We start from the raw sequence: 17,913 nt of genomic DNA on the forward strand, positions 1-17,913 counted from the left end.
AGGAAGATATCCCGCAACCGATTCGGCAGTCCTTCTCTTATGTCTTGGCTTAGGGTTTATGATGACAAGAGATTCTTCTCGCCGCTAGGTGTCGTGGTGGCAAGAAAAAAAAACGGTCCCAAACGTGACTAAGTTTGTACCCCCCCCCCCCCCCCCCCCTACTCATCTCGGTTCAGGGCTCTTATCATTATCGCCCTGAAATAGCAGAGGAACTACCAAATTGTTGACAAAGCCATTTTGATTTGATTATATATTAGAAACCCGAGTACCAATTATTTCACATCCTCAGTATACTATTCACGGATAAGCCGAAGGGTAGACAACACTGAACAATTGTGTGTCCTCTGACGGACTACACCATAACTGCAGCTGTTTGCTGTCTGACCAAGGATATATTCCATAATGTCCTTGGTCTGACAGAATACTTGGGAAAAGTGGGTGAAAGATTCGTCCATGCTTTACTAGTATATTATATTTGCAGGAATTCAAGAAACTTTTGTCATATCAATACCGTTACTATTATTTTTCAATAAGTACAGCTACTGTAACCTTCGGAATGGTAGTAATAAGTAATTATGGCTAGGTAGTAATAAGAAATTCCCAAGCCTCCTTTTCCTTATTTCTTGATTTCTATCTGTATAACAAAACAATTGTGCCAGAGACAACAGTATAAACGAGATATTTTATTGTCCACTGCACTCTTCACCAAAGATTTCACCAAACACGTATTACATGTGCAACAGAGAAGTCTTCGCCGAACAGTAACCAACGACGGTCAACAAGTAAAATATATTTTTCATTTTCATTGTCTATCATTCATTATCATAATATGTACAAAATTTGATTCCATCTTTCTCAAGGAAGACGATTTTTTTATTTAGAAGACAATTATGAAAAATTACAAAAATATATGTACAAACATATATACACACAAACAAAATGTAAAACTGTGTATCTTCACTAAACAATATCATCAAGTCCTGAAATCTTTCATTCTGTCTGTATCTGAAGCAGATTTGCTGGCCAAGAGTTTGTAGAATCTGTTCCTCCGTTGTTTGACTTTGTAGCAGTAGACCCAAGGCGTATCCCTGCGGTACACGTGTGTCATGGGAAGGCCTAGTGCAACCGGTAACGTGTTATCTACGTCCATTGGTTCAGTATCGGAGCGCTTCACAGGGCGTTTTCCTCTGCGGGTCCCATGGGAGGTTACTGTGGCTCTTGCTGTAGGAGGAGGCTCCGTATGGGGGTTTAGTGGTTGTTGCTGTTGCTGTTGTTGGCTGAGATTGATGTTTGCGGGGGTTTTCGGAGGAGGTTCTTCGTCACCGGTCGTGGGAGCTAGCTCCATTTCTGTGCTGGCCGGTACTGGAGTTTGTGGAATCCCCTGTAGGATACGAAACGAGAAAAATATTTTAGAAATCAAATCTCAAAAACAGTTGAAACAAGAGATCGTTAACCTCATACCTCTGCGAAGTACCATAGCCCTAGTCATCACATCTTTCCCAGCCCCCAGCCGCTACCCCCCCCCCCCCTCCGCGCTAAAGGTGCATTTCGTCTGACAGCTGTCCATAGACTATCCCACACTACTTTCAAGAAGCGTACTAGTATGATAGGGAGCCCAAACAGGCAAGTTTCAAAAACTACACAGTATAACAAGATTCATACAAATCCATCAAAACGATTTTGGTCTTGGTGGGAACACACCAGAAAGCCCAAAATCACACACACGGAGGTAAAATGTCTACAATACACACATTCATGCACTGCTCTTTGTTTTCTTTTTATGTGCATGTTGTTGTTGTAGTACAAGTGAGATTTGAGTTGAGATCTTGAAGTTCAGAATATCGTATAACTCGGCACAAAGCTCAAAATTTAATCTCTACCTGTTGGGCATACTGTGGCCCGGTCTATTGCTTCTTCTGGTATAACCCACCCCCCATCCCTACTCACAACCTAATTCTGTGTTTTGCTCGGAAACTAGCGCGATCAAACGCTTTCAGCAAATCCTAAAACGAACAGCGTATCAAATGTCTTTGTTGCCCTTGCACGTGAAGCTAAACACACATGAAAACAACACCGCTGCCTCACAACAAAATCTAAATCCTGATATTCGATACCTTCCCCACTACGCCAGGGAGTAATATAGAATGTAAAGTGAGGAATTCAAAAGTCAACAGCCACTTAGACAACAATGGTGGACCACTGGTCCCGACTGTTAACGTCAGGAGCAATGTCAACAACATAAATGTCCCCTACAAAGGGCCAACATTCTCGGTTAGTTTTGACAAAACAGAGACTTCTTTCAAACTACACATACAAAATATTTTTCTACTTTTGTGGCACATCATTTCTTTGTATATTTTTGTTTGTCCGTCAACAGAATACTAGTTTTGAATGGATTTTTGTGATTTTTGTGGTTTGGCCTTGACCTACAAAAATTATTTACATTAATTTTCAGGAGTGAATTCTACTTTTAAGATAGGAACTTTCTTTGTCTGTGTGTATGTGTGTGCGTGTGTTTGTGTTTCCGGAAATTTGTTGTCAGCATAACGTTCGAACCTCTGGCTGGACTGTACTGATATTTGATATGTGGGTAGGGACTTAACAGAATAGGGTTAAGGTCGATTTTGGGCCCCTGGTGTGTGACCTTGGTACTGCAGCAGAAATTCCAGTGTTTGTATCTTTTGTCCCCGACATGCTATATATGGTTAATCGGAGCTTTAATAAGAGAGGTAATCACACTAGGTAGGAGGTTTTACTAAGTTGAGTAATATTAGTTAAGTTAGTTACTTAAAGTCATTCCCCCAATAGATGGTACATGGGGCGGCGCCGATCACCGTTAAAATAACCCTGGGCCACACAACGTTTGCGCAATCACTACAGCAGGGGGCTAGTCCACTGGTAGTGGTGTGTGTTGAACTACATGTACCACGCTCTTCTCTTTCCTAAATGCTTAACAGAGAAAGCAATAGGTACCATTTTAAAGTCTTTGGTATGACTCGGCAGGGGATTGAACACACGGCCTATATAAAACTAAGGGCACAACCCGTCGTACGTGCAAATACGTGCTGCATGTCTACGTGCTAAAAGTGGTAAGTACCGCCTCCGTACGCACTCGTAGGGAATCCGACGTATTTTGGAGTACGCTGACACGCCGTAGAACTTTAGGTGCAGTCAAAACTTTGTGTGCCATCAGGCTGCGGATTCACCCGCATGCCAATGCGGGCGACGCGCCTGCTCTGTACAGCCATACGTGGCGGATGTGGCCTCCCAAAAAACTTAACGTACGGACAAATCGCACGTACGGCGGGTTGTGCCCTTATTAGCTTAATGCTAGGCGAACACTCTACCTACTCGACAATTCCACCGGTCGACCATTGCACCAACGATAGTTGATTAATGGAGCAAAACTAAACGAGTTTTAATGGTATTTACAAAGCGCCGCGTTTTATCTCTTTGTTGTCTTGTGTTATCACTGTTTGCCCTGTCATCACACACAGAGATGGGCCGCTAATTGGAGTCCTATATTTGGGACCTTTTCTCCTTTTCAAGTATGCGTAAAATACAAAAATAGCACCTAAATTCACTCATTTTAGATGCTAACATTTGATCTTGATACAATGACAGTTAGGTAAGCTTTCCACTAGGACGGCGCTCTCGCCGCGCTCTCTCTGTGACCTGGAATTTGACGTATCCCTCAACGAATTGTATAGAAAAGATTATTTTTACACTTTGTATGTTTTGTTGTCTCCTCTGTCACACTTTTACATTTTGTATGATATACAGAGTGTGAAAGAGAAGGTTACACATATCCTATTTAGGTCGCAGTGAGAGCGCAGTGCGATCGCCGCATGTAGTGGAAAGGGGGCCTTACAAAGTAGATCTACTTTTAGTAGTAGAAATATGACGACATTGTCCACTTGATCATGGCCTTTTTTATATTTCAATCTTGATTCTTCTTTGGGGGAAGAGGGTTTTATTTCCTGATGTTAGAGTTGCCTAGAACGTTTTCATGACTTCAACAAAATCGTTGCGCAACCAAACAAAAAGTATAGAAAGCACTGTTACAAGCTAACGCCAAGAAAATGCAATTACTTACACTTCTTTTGTAGGAAGCAACAAAAGACAAGTAATCAAAAGTCGTTTAGTTCGGAGTCAGGTGACGTAATGTTAGCAATGCGAGGGTGAAGGCCGTCATTTTTATCGCAGAATCTTTCTTCACAAAAGAATGTGTTTCTAAACTGCGTTGTCGACAATTTTCTAAAATAGAGTTTTGTATTTTTTCCTTAAATGTATCAAAGTGAACTATATGAAATCTGGCTCGGTCAAATAGTTCAAGGTCTTATGTAGATACAGATTAAAATTTTCAGATCTCCAAAAGAGGGCTAGATAGCGGTTAAGGGTACAAAGAACTTTGGATTAGTTAGGTAAACGTTTAACACTTTGACCAACGCACGGGTGGTATTTTATCATGGCCATTGTTACGTTGCCATACGAGGAAACGTTTTAAGCAATGTTTCAGCGTCCTCTGCAGGCTGACAATCGTAAGATTTGACAAAAGGAAGTTAAGAAATACAAAACTCACAAATAATCGTCATATGTATGGGCTTAGTGTAGCCTTTACTGACAAATTTAGTGGGAAATTAAAAAGGACGATTTACTAAAAAGAAAAATTATCAAAACAAAGACAAAAAAATATTAGAAAGAAAACTAAAAGGAAATTTTCATGATAACGCCTCTAACATGGAACCCATCGTAAAATACAGATCCAACTCTAGCTAGCTCTGATGTTTCTTTTTTAAATTCAATTGACATCTTTGCTAAAAAGTTCTAAAACCTTAATCTCATAATTTCACCCTAAAATTCCTTCTTTTTTGCCACTTTCCAAGTTGCTACCATAATGGAATCGTAGTTAAGCTCCGTAATATCCTTTTAAAATCCAAATTTGTCTCTTTTCGAAGTTCTAAAACACTATATAAAGAGTTAAACACCATGATAGTACCTTTCTTATATCTGATATTCTGCCTCAGTCTGTAAAAATGGTTTCCTCATAACGTAATCGAACTCTACCTAAGATGCAATCTAATTATACCTCTTTAAAATATCTTAATTCTATAATTGTACCTTTCTTAAATCTTTCTCATCTATACAAAGTACTTACCACGACGCTATAGTCTGTGTACCAATTAGATCTGCTATCACCTATACAAGTTAGCTAATTATAACAACGTATCTCCAGTGTCTGGAGACGGTACAAAAACAGATACGCCCTGAGCCCAAACAAAGGCGCGGTGGCGAGGTGTTGCTAATTGGTAAGCAGAGACTGGTGGGGCGATTTACTTCGTTCAACCAATCGTGTCAGCTTAGCTTACCAAGTCAACACCGCAGAGAAACGGAGACGGTGTGTGTGTGTGTAGTTAGCTTAGCGATAACGAGTTAAGGCTGCAATTTTCTGGTAAAGATATCGTGGTTAAAAAGCTATAATAATCATTATAGGGTATTACACAAAACGTAATACGATTCGTTCTTTATCTCTGAAATTCGTTGAGTAATCTTTCGAACCCCGCAGTACCGCACCGGTGCCCCAAGTGCAGTGAGACACCACCTTTAGCAATAACCAGTTTAAGCCCCAATTTTCCTGGTTAGCATATCGTGGTTAAAATGGTATAATTATTATACAGCAGAACTATGATTACCTCCGTCTGTTAAATTCCGACTGGGGTACTGCTTTTGTTGTGTGTGATTAGCTTAGCGATAACCAGTTTAGACGCAATTTTCTGGTTCAGATATCGTGGTTAAAAAGCCATAATCATTATACAGTACAACTATAATTACCTCGATCCGAAATGACTGTTCAATTCCGACTGGGGTACTATGTTTGGTTTTAACTGTGTGTTCGCTCACAACAAATGATCCTTAAATGATGACTTTTTGCATGTTTATCAGTTATTGAGGTCGCAAAAACATGACAATTGTGGGTACCGTATAGCAGTACATGTATTTTCAGTCAATGCAGCATCACGGACCGACACTCCCTCCCTGAAAGTAGTTTGGGATATTCCATGGACAACATACCACTAGGCTATGGGAAGCTTTTTTTTTGGAAGAAAAGAAGGGGGGCAATAAAACATGTACTAATATCTAAGTTAATGACTTTAAGAAATTTAGAAATTCACACAAAAAAACTCACTGGAGTATGAAATTTTCGGATTCTTGTTATGGTAGGTGTTGTGTATTTTTCTTCAGGCAATTGTTAAACAAGTGTACGCTTAGTTTTTTGTGGAGTATATAGTCCACATTGTTTAAGAATTGTTGTCATTCTTTTGGTAAAGTTTACAAAACGCGCCGGATTTGAATACAACCGGAAATGATAGTGTGAATTTGTGGCTAGAAACGATACTGGGTTTGAGTACCTGTTTTCTTTATAAGTAAAGAAGAAATATTCAGGTACAGGTTTATGCATGAGCGTCAAATGTACCTGCCAAAAAAAAACTAAAGCACTACTGGATTTTATTATCTAGACTAAAATCTGTAATTTGGGTAGATTAAATCCTGTGTCAAAGATAAAACTCTGGACAATTGAAAATAGGAAAGTTCTGAATAACCTTGTTAGGAGAGAAAAAAACCCAGTTCTAGTTAGCTTAGTTCTAGACCTGAATGACAAATGTACCTTTTTGACTACAAGTAGATAAATTTACTGTCTCAAATAAAGATGACAACTTGACTCTTGAAAATTAGAAATATTATTTTGAGATCAAAAATGTGTAGATTATCATACAAATATGACGACTTGTTGTCATCAGAAATGACAGATGGCTACATAACTTACAGATGATTGGCTAAATTTGTTTAGGTACAGGTTTAGGTCCAGACCTGTAGCTAAACCGTTGTACCTAATCTTTATGTACACAGCTCTTATCTAGTTTATACCAGACTAACTACATTGGATATATAGGTACTATTTTTTCCAGACTCTGGACAACGTAGGGTTTCAGTACATTGGCCACGCAGAAGAAATGTGATTTCCTAACTCTTTGGGGCAACGATTTACCCTTTTTCTTTTGCGGAATTCTATTTTCCGTACCCCCTTAGGATTGCCTAGTGGAGAAGCTAGCTATCCTCTACCAGACTCCACAGATCACTGGATAAAGATAGTAAATATTGGTCAAATAAGACAGAAAACCCGCCAGAGGAGTACAGCTCGCGACCTACGGCCGGCCAACACTCCTTGGCCAATTAACTCCTACTAGGCTTTTATTCCTAACTTGGCCAAATCCCATTATTCTGCCAGGCGGGAGTCTGGTAGAGACTAGAAGCTATCCCCAGACAACACTCAGATTGCGATCTGTGTCCAAGCTAGCCCCCGGGGTATGCCATTACGAAAGCCCCGCTAAGCACCTTTAATTGCACCTGTCGCGCAGCCATACTTGTGGAGCCATGGCTCTTTGTCTGACACCTGTCGGGTCTTAGGTTCTGTGTTCCTTGGATTTGTTACCACGGAAAAGTAGAGACTTATCGAACTCAAAATCACAGAAAAAACATGTCAAATCCTTCTGTATACTTAAAATCCTTCGTAGTTAGTAATGTTAGGTTTAAGAAATTGTATCAGTTACAAGAAGATATAAATACACTTTGAGGAAGCAAGTCGAAAGACAGATACAAAAAGCAACAACAACAGTCAGAGTAAAATATTTGTGGTGAGGAAAGGTTTAGAGGAAGTAGCGAAAGAATTGAAATGTTTTGGGACAACAACACCAAACTTACTTCACTTCTCTCGCTACCAGCGGACCGTCTGAGTTTCACAGGCGGGAAAAAGCCCATGACTCCCCGAGACGGCCCTCTCCCCTCCCACGGTTGAAACGCCGACGAGTCGAAGTCAACGATGGTCGGCACGGTCCTCTCTCGGGGCCTGGTTCGCAGGATGCCGTCGAAGGATCGTGTCGGCGCCGGTGCGGTCTTGACGTGGCGGGGCGCTGGGATCTGTGACCCGTAGAGTTTGTACTCCCCTTCTTGGTTGATCGGCGGCACACTACGATGTAGCGACTGCCTACTCGTCAGTTTGATAATACTCGGTCCCATACTATTCCTCCTACCTGACTCCACCGCCATAGCAACTCCTCACTCCCTAAAAACTACTACAAAAGAGCCTAGAAAATCCTCAACCACTCCAAACTAGTTCCACGGCCCACTCATGCCATTAGTAAAGCCTCGACAAGGATAGGATTTGCAATGGCTATACCGTGGCGTTTTGTTCGCCGTTCTTTGTCCGGTCGTTTACGTAGCGGCCGAGCGGTGAAAAGCTCCGTGCAAGCCGATCGGGCATATTTGTTTACCTAGACGACCGCCGAATGCGTCTACCTGGGCGACCGGTCGTGCAGTCGCTGGTTTTCAGTTAACAGTTACCCCCCTCTAAATTACCTCACCTCCCGTAGGTTTTATACTCAAGCTTTTATTTGTATAGTTTGCAGACGTGACAAAGTTAACAATATCCAGGTGTTAGCCGTCCGTACACAATCTTAAATCACAAAACCCTCACTCGACAACAATGCAATTAAACCCTCCAACTTGACACCTGCCAGGCTACCGCACGTAGCCCACTCAACTGCTGGTTGCCCTGGAGGGTCCTTGAGCAAAGTGGATTATTCCCTAACAGGTGAATTGGGGCTATTATAGGGGATAAGTGACGACCTCTTGTCCTAGCAACCGGTCAAAGGTCAACTACGAAAGCCAAATGTTAGACCCTGGGTAGATGACTCAACGGTCTAATACAAACATTCACTCTCGCTGTTTGTAACTTAGCACAACGGATTGTTTTGAAAAAAACACAAAGATTTTAAACAATGTTAATTCACTTGTTTGGGAAATTGAAACGCTTTGCCGAGCAACTTGGATATATGTTGTGGCTATAGGTATTTTATATGGTATTTTCAGCATAATCCCCAAATGCAAGCCATTGTTTTGATATAAATGACCCTTTAGTCCTATACATTGTATAATGAATTTGCAGTATCACGTTTTCTTGTATATCATCATTAATACAACTATTTTTACATAAATAAAACCTTGTATATCTATTTCACCTTTGTTTTTGTTGATTTATATTTGAGGTGTTAGGCTAAATAGAACGATTCAATCATTTTAAAAAGTATCGCCGACCACTTCTGAATTTTTAGTACTTATTATTATGATAACGTTACATAGAAATATAAAGTCCACGCTTCTAAGAGTAGTCTTATTTTTCAATTCTTTTGGCTAATTTCGAAAATATAAGTAGATCACGGTTCATAATCGAAAGGGAAACATACATTTTATTTAGACTTAAAGACCCATTCAAACCCGTACCATAGCCTTGGAACCGACAATTCAACTACACATTAAAAATATGACCCTTGGTTTATTTACATTGTAAAGTACAGTTGTACTGTGAGTCTACATTGTCCATATGTACTTTAGATATGTATGTAAACACTTACACAAGTGCCCTATTCGCCATGTTGAAATCGAGAACTGAGAGTACATTCTGACATTGTCCAATAGATCTAGAGAGACTGGAACGTTAACCTAATAAGTTGTACAATTGCGAGTAGCTATAATGTGTACGTAGTAACACTTGTATGCTAGCACATGTGCATAGTATAGTTTGAATTGAAACGCGTATGGCGAGTCCCAACAACTAGAAGGTATTCGGCGACTTCTAGGTTTAATTCATGCATGTATTCCCTACTATAGTTCGGGATTGAAAGCCACCATTGCAATATATATAGATGGCCAATAGTCCTACAAACCCTATGACGAATTTGTATATTTGAAAGTTTCTTGTGTGTTTCATTAAAAAAAACCTCTTGGCTCAAAACAAAATCTCTACGTATATATATATATATATTTACGTTTTATTGCGTTTTTATTTAGCTTTATGATCATGCACACAGTTTGTCAGCGTTTTTTACTTTTGGTACTGAGTATTGATATGACTCGACGCCGGATTTTTCAAGTATATTTATATTAAAAGTTTACATTGCCAACATGCTTGCGACATATAGTCCGGTTGCCAAACCCCATTATTTTGGATAACCTTGCAATGCGGTTCATACAAAGTTTTTTTTGCTGTTTCTATACCTCTGAGGTGTGCTCTAACAGAATCTGGATGATGCCACTCTGTCATCATTGGGCAATCCGCACAATATCCAAATTAAGGCGGCCATTAAAGAAATTCTTGTTTTCGTCAATATCTAGGTAACCACACATGGTATCAAATTGATTTTGGTGTCTATGGAATCAATTTGATACCATGTGTGGTTACTGAGATATTGACAAAAGCAAGATTTTCCGTAATAACTTCCTTAATTTGCAGATTATATGCATATTTAGCCAAAATAGTGGTGTGATCATTACTAAAATGGCTTAATCTGATTCTTTCCCCTTCAAAACATGCAAAGCTGTGCATTGTGAAATATAAAAACATGTATACGTAAACGTCAGGTGACTTGGCCAACCAATCAGACAACCTCAAGTTCAGTTTCACTTCCTGTATTTGTCCGCCCACTCAAGACATAGAAGACAGAGGCTTTACTTCCACTTTCCAACATATGCTACGTGCAAGCGTTCGACTAAGACGTCGTTTGTCTTGAAGTGGACCGAAGAATAGATCAAGATCTCTCCAAGATGCTCCTTGAGACGGCACAGGTGATTCTCACCTTGACAGGTGTGGTAATGTACCTGTTTTACCATCGTAGACACCTGCCGAATCTAATATGGCGTCCGTACGCGCTCTTATTGTTTGGTATAGGCGCGGTGTTCCTGCTAAAGAACACCTCCATACTGCTGTGTTTTGCAACATGGCTACTTTTCGTCTGCCTCCACTACTTCAAGGACTTGGAGAAGGGGAACGAGACTGAGTGCCCGTTTGTTTTTACACAATATAACGACATCTGATGGAAACTTTAAAATGCGTCGAAATTACGTCATCTATGACGTCATATAAGGTACTGGAGCGAAGCGGGGAGGTATCGGACCGGAGTTTCTTTTACGATTTCGGAGGTTGGCGGGCAGCCTCAGGCCGAAGGGCTACAGTTCCGCTAGTAAACGTAGGACGCGAAACTTAATCAATATGGCGGAAAGCCGTTTACTGTATCTTTCCGACAAACCTATTGGTACCGTCTGTTGCCTCTTTATTTTGGTTAGAATATGTAGTAAAATTTTAATTTTGGACCCGAAAACTATCATTTTTTAACACTTTTTTGATCGAAGCTGCTTGGAAAAAACGAATTTTCCCAGGATAACGGCCTACGTGGTAGAGAAGCTAAATTCTTCATGTTTGTGTAAAATGAAAATAAAAAAATTCCATGTGATAACTTTTTTGCAATCTCCGATGACGTCATTTCTTCGAAATCGCATGAAAAACGCCGCTATTTGGGTCATCAGGCGAAAAAACCGCATCACCGTTGCAGCGGACTAATACAAAAATGGTTTCGCTGGCCGACCAACTACTCCTCGCACAAAAACAATACAACCCACGGGCTTTTCAGAAAATACGACAAATCTATGCTCAGCTATAACGATCACCAAGCCATAGGGAACAAAAGTTAGGGAGACAACAGCGCACTTCCGGCCTATTACACCACCCTTCCGCCAACTCCGGTCAGATTTGAACTCCGACCCGGAACCTTAAGAGGGACATTTTTTCTCAATATGTATTTTTATGACTTAAAAAGTTCATATCTACCATATATCCAAATTTGGTTTGTCTCCGATGGTTACTTTTCCCACAGGAGCGGTTTAAAGTCAGGTCAAAAACACTGTATTTCGAGGCTATCAAGCCTAGATGCATATTGAGCCTACGTTATAATACAGAAACATTAAAAAACATGCTTTTTTCTGACATCGCTTTTCTGAAAACGGATAAAATGGGGTGCAAAGTCTGCCCATAAACTTGTCCGGGAAAGTATGTGCACTCTTCGTCGTTTCGGTGCTACACATCGGTAGAAAACCGTCTTTAAAAGTTGGCATCGCTGACGTCACGGAGTGACGTCAGAGGTTGCTCAAGGAAAACAGCAGGGGGTCGCGTTTTAAGTTCGTCGCTTGTAAGTAAAATGAAGAATGTGCCAGATTTTGACATGGAGCAGTAGACCAGATCTCACACTTTCAGAATCAAACGCGTCCGACACCAAACTCTTAACTACTTCGCCGTGAACGGCCCCTTAAGAAGCACAATGCGCCCCAAATGTGTGCAAGAATGCATTCTTACACAGTGCAAAGCACAAACTGGATCTTATTGTCGGCGCTAGAAGCGGGCAGTTGGAATAAGCGCGGCAAAGATGTGTAGTGCTTTTAATAGGCTATTACTACATACCACCGAAAGAAAAAAAGATCGCCGCGTTAAGGAGCTATGAACCGAAAGTCAGTAAACCCAGTCTCTCCTTAAGTTAGGCTTAAAGCACCAAGATTTCAGCTTTAATGCCCATTTAAGTCATACTAATGCACGGCATCGCGAACATATGCGATAGGTGAACGACAGAGGTCGGCTCCAATCAAATGACATAGAGAAAGATATGATTTTGGAAAATTCTGCCCGCCAGAATCGATTAAAGTTGCCCGTAATGGTAGTTCTAAGGGGGGGGGGGGGTGAAAAGGGGGAGGGGGGCGCCTAGGGCCTGTGCATGAATATGCTGACTTTTTAACTAGAAAAATGAAAAACGGTGTTTGTTTTTACACAATATAACGACATCTGATGGAAACTTTAAAATGCGTCGAAATTACGTCATCTATGACGTCATATAAGGTACAAGCGCCGCCCTATTAAGGTATCGGACCGGAGTTTCTTTTACGATTTCGGAGGTTGGCGGGCAGCCTCAGGCCGAAGGGCTACAGTTCCGCTAGTAAACGTAGGACGCGAAACTTAATCAATATGGCGGAAAGCCGTTTACTGTATCTTTCCGACAAACCTATTGGTACCGTCTGTTGCCTCTTTATTTTGGTTAGAATATGTAGTAAAATTTTAATTTTGGACCCGAAAACTATCATTTTTTAACACTTTTTTGATCGAAGCTGCTTGGAAAAAACGAATTTTCCCAGGATAACGGCCTACGTGGTAGAGAAGCTAAATTCTTCATGTTTGTGTAAAATGAAAATAAAAAAATTCCATGTGATAACTTTTTTGCAATCTCCGATGACGTCATTTCTTCGAAATCGCATGAAAAACGCCGCTATTTGGGTCATCAGGCGAAAAAACCGCATCACCGTTGCAGCGGACTAATACAAAAATGGTTTCGCTGGCCGACCAACTACTCCTCGCACAAAAACAATACAACCCACGGGCTTTTCAGAAAATACGACAAATCTATGCTCAGCTATAACGATCACCAAGCCATAGGGAACAAAAGTTAGGGAGACAACAGCGCACTTCCGGCCTATTACACCACCCTTCCGCCAACTCCGGTCAGATTTGAACTCCGACCCGGAACCTTAAGAGGGACATTTTTTCTCAATATGTATTTTTATGACTTAAAAAGTTCATATCTACCATATATCCAAATTTGGTTTGTCTCCGATGGTTACTTTTCCCACAGGAGCGGTTTAAAGTCAGGTCAAAAACACTGTATTTCGAGGCTATCAAGCCTAGACAATGAAACTTTGGAAAACTCGGCAACGGAAAATCCACCAACTACAACGCAAGAAAACCGCCAAGGAGGAAAGTTACTTTCACTTTTGACTTTCTTAAAGACGTTAACCCTTGTGAGTATAATGGTAACTTCCTATGGCTCCTACCAACTCTTTTACGACAGCTACCGTGAGCTTCCCAAGGACTTGAACACATTTTCCCGCGTATTTGTTGAGGATGCGATCCAATTTGTCCATGGGCCAATGAGATCGCTCGCTCAAAAGATGTACGGTTTAACCTCCATCGTCATCAAGTTTATAAAAGAGGGAACGACGGTTAAGATGATAGCACTGTGGGTCTTGCGTACGGTTCGAACAGTCGCTACATGTATTTTGAACTCTTCCGCTCTTGCTAGTCTCAAGAAGGGAGCTGTCAACATGTTAAACTTCCTCGTTTATACATTTCCAACGCTCGCCCACAACTTTGCAAGAGAATCCTACCGAATCGCGAAAGAAGCTGTTAGAGAAATCGCGACCTCTCGTTTCATAGCCGAACTAAAAGAAGATATCTACATTCTGTTTTCTTTCACTTTCCGAACTCTCCCAACTCTTGTCATTCGCGTTGTCGTCGCAGCGTGGCGCTCAAGAACGGCGGAAGTTTTCAAGCAAAAGACTTTGGACGCAATTGACTTTGCTTTCAAGACATTGCCTGGGCTATGCCGCCGCATAGTGTACTTCCTTTCTGTAACTATTAGACAGGTCTTAATTTTGATATGGTACTCTCAGTTCTTGAGTAATGCAATGAATGCACTATGCAATGTGACAAACGTACTGTACGAATTTATGCGTGTTCACGGTGTATATACCTACAACAATGTTTTAATTCCATTGGCCAAGGTTTTATACGATGTATACTGGATTATTTGCGAGGCTCTATACAAGGTAGTGATATTTGCGTTTAGGACTGTATTGCCTATTGGAATATCGCTTTGCAAGGATTTGTGCAAGTGGCTTCGAATCAAAGTTCCCGAGTTGTTGAAAATGATCTTGTCTTCTTCGCGACTGTTGTGGTCGTACACATCTTTGGTTCTAAGAGAATGGTGGATTGCAATACTAAATTCGCAAGCGTGGGTTGCAGTTGCAACCGCAGCACAGTATTTGAAATGGGCAGCCATAAATGCCATAGGAGTAATTCATAACCTAGCCATGATTGCTAAGAGGGCTGCTGTTGTTGGTTTGCAACTCAGTCGCGCCACCGTGCGGAAAATGACAGAACTGCTGCTCACTTCCAAAATCGTATTCGCTGCCATCATGCATAGTCATGTAGTTGAACACATGATTGTCCCATCTGTAATGTATGCTGGAGCTAAGGGTAGAGAGCTAGCACAGAGTACAGCACAGTATCTACACATCTATGGTCCAAGAGCTCGGGAATACATGTTAGATGCAATGTGGTCAGCATACAACTATGACTACAATGGTGTACTGTATATAGTGATGGATAGTTTTAGGGGTGCCATGAGACGTGTATTGTATAGAGATGTAAATGCTCTTAAGACCTAGCTCTTGTGATTTTGAAAGAGTTATCTATGTTAACTCAATATTATTGGTGGTGAAATGTATATAGCATTGCTCTACTTGTACATGTTATGTGTAAGCGAATTCTTTGTTTTCCTCCACAAAAGGGAAACTTAGTAATAGCTTTTGCTTTGTTTCTTCCTCTTTCTCTCTTCTAAACAAGTCAGTTCAAATTAAGACCAGGGCCAGGCCGTTTGTCACCATGGTTGCTGGTAAAGTAGCATACTTCCTCTGGTATTTGATTCCATGATGTAGCAAGTGGCAGGACAGAGCTGGTCACCATATATATATACGAATGTGTTTGAGGAATAAACAACAGTAGTTTCTTAGGCTAGACTAATTGTGTTAACGTTATGCTTGCAAATGTTACCTAGTTCTTTTCAGCTTATTTTGTATTCACAGCATTTGTTCATATGCTTAATTTTGCATCACAGTTTTAAGTTTAGATTAACAATACGAATGTGTATATATCAGTACTTTTGGCTGAACATCCGTGGTTTTCAAACTTTTGCATGTTGAAGTTGTGTTGTGGTACATGGGGTCAAATGTGAAATGCTGGATTCACAGAATATACTAATTTCAATACTGAACACTTAATAGTTCGTTTTGTTTCTGGCACTTAATACATATCTGTCATTATTACTACAATATTAGCATGAAAGTTCATCTGATTTGGTAAATAAGACGAGAAATGAACTGCTCTCAATCCCCGACAATCGACTTGCAAATTTTGACCCAATCACTAGATCTTCTCCAGCTGACCCAAGTGGACTGAGCTTTTTATGCAGGTGTAACTTAACATTAGCAATGGGCTTCTTGGAAGTCTGTATCGCCTCCCATCCCAGTTATCATTGATATGTGTAATGGCTGTGATTATTTGGTGAGTGGGGGCAAGTCTACATACAACTACTAGAATCCTAAGATAGCTTTGATCAAATCTGAGTCTCTAATTGGCATGCCAAACAACAAAGTTTTAACTGATTTATAAGTCAGTCCAGGATCATTCAGAGGAAGTATACATACATTATTTAGAAAAGTGGTATATCCAAAGTCTAAAATTCTTCTTCTCCAAGCCTCATTCATGCACAATCTAATCAAAATTCCTCAGGAAAATTCTGCTAAAACTGTGCTGAAGTTTCTAAATTTGTGGGCGGGGCCTCTAACTAGCCTGTGTTTACACAAGCTCTCGCCGGCTGGGCTTAATGACCCCCTAGGGAGGCGGCAATCGTAGGGCCGGCCGCTAGGGGCGCGATTTTAGTCAGGCTAGCCTCTAACCAGCTGTCAGGTAAAAGCGATTCTCTAATTGAATGACAGCCAATCAGAGAACTGCCTTAATTATTTGTTTAGGTAAAACCGATTCCCTGATTGGCTGAAAGCTGATACATCTAATAAAGTGGAAACCTCAGCCTGGTTTGATTTTGCAGTATCGCGGTTCTGCATAGTATAATGTAGTCTAGTAACGAAGGCCTCACACAGTCACTATCATCCATTCTCTTGCTGGCTCACTCACTCATATACGCACCATGACACACACACTCTTGCTCTGCCCTATCAACCCACCACACATACATCACACACAACCTATCAGCTATAGCTTCTGTAATCTACTTACCAATACTTTCTAGTGGGATACTTGCTGAATGATCATCACAACACAATTTTCAAATACATTAGTACATACTTTATTTCTTCCGTGTGATTTCAAACCACACCCTCGGATCTGAATTTGCGAGAAAGATACAGTCCATGTAAACTCTAATAAACTCATCTCTGAGACAAAATTGTACATTACCAGCAAAAGAGAAGAAAAACAACACAAATATGCGATGTCCGTATCGAGGACGTTGAGGTCATAACTACTAACAGCTTTCCAAGTACCAGTCAGTGATTTTGTACCATATGACCTCAAAGTCCTCAATGACGAAACATCACAGGAATCACGTGTTGCTAAAAGAAACGAACATTTCATTGGTCAAGTATGTCATAACAAATGATAACATCTGAGACTTGAATGACGATCTCTAAGGAGAGACAATAGATTAACAAGTAACAGATGAACAGCATTGACAAAGGAATGGTACAACTGCTACCCTGGTGGATCCTAGTCGACACTCTGGCACGTTGGGACGGCACTGGCTCGTTGGGACCGCATTGGCTCGTTGAGACTGCACTGGCACGTTGGGAACTCCTCTTCGGCGACTCCACTGGCTCGTTGGGCTGGCGAATCCTCTTCTCATCCCGCGAAGATTGGCACGTTGGGATCCATGGCTCGTTGGGAGAAAGGCGTTATGGCGACCTAGGTTATGGGTACGGCTGCGACTCTGCTCTGGGGTAAACTGATACTTAATCCGATGCTTCGAATAGCTTCGGCTTGAAGTGGTGACTCGTATAATGACAGTTTGTGAGTGGAAACTGGTGTAGCTGGTTGGCTGGACACTGCGGCCTGAAAACTGGTGCTGGGATGAAGACTATTAGATGGCTTGCGACCTTCGAGTTGACGTTACCGCTCTGAAGTTGACCTTGATGTAAACTGGTGGAAAGGTATGGCTGAAATGATAACCTTTTTATCAAAGAGTTCTGGTGCAGAAGTAACGTAGCGGTGCAGAAGTAACGTAGCGGCTGGGCTTTCCAACGCAGTCCTGTGTTGACTGCGTTGACTTTTCATGATGGCACAGCCACCACACCCACATAACGGCCTGAAACTGACCCAAATGGCAGAGGGACAAAGGCCTGAAAACCCAA

The 17,913-nt window shown here is 41.1% G+C and overlaps 1 protein-coding gene across 1 annotated transcript; it reads right to left on the reverse strand.

The window, feature by feature from the left end:
- Positions 1-668: 668 nt before the first annotated feature.
- Positions 669-8,561, reverse strand: LOC118429530. Its single transcript, XM_035840029.1, has 2 exons — positions 7,762-8,561; positions 669-1,381 (listed from the first exon to the last, which is right to left on the reverse strand). Exons 1-2 carry the CDS (start codon positions 8,104-8,106, stop codon positions 974-976), a joined length of 753 nt encoding a protein of 250 aa, XP_035695922.1. The 5' UTR covers positions 8,107-8,561; the 3' UTR covers positions 669-973.
- Positions 8,562-17,913: the final 9,352 nt, after the last annotated feature.

This window comes from Branchiostoma floridae, chromosome 13, assembly GCF_000003815.2.
Source record: "Branchiostoma floridae strain S238N-H82 chromosome 13, Bfl_VNyyK, whole genome shotgun sequence".
Taxonomy (NCBI): Eukaryota; Metazoa; Chordata; class Leptocardii; order Amphioxiformes; family Branchiostomatidae; genus Branchiostoma; species Branchiostoma floridae.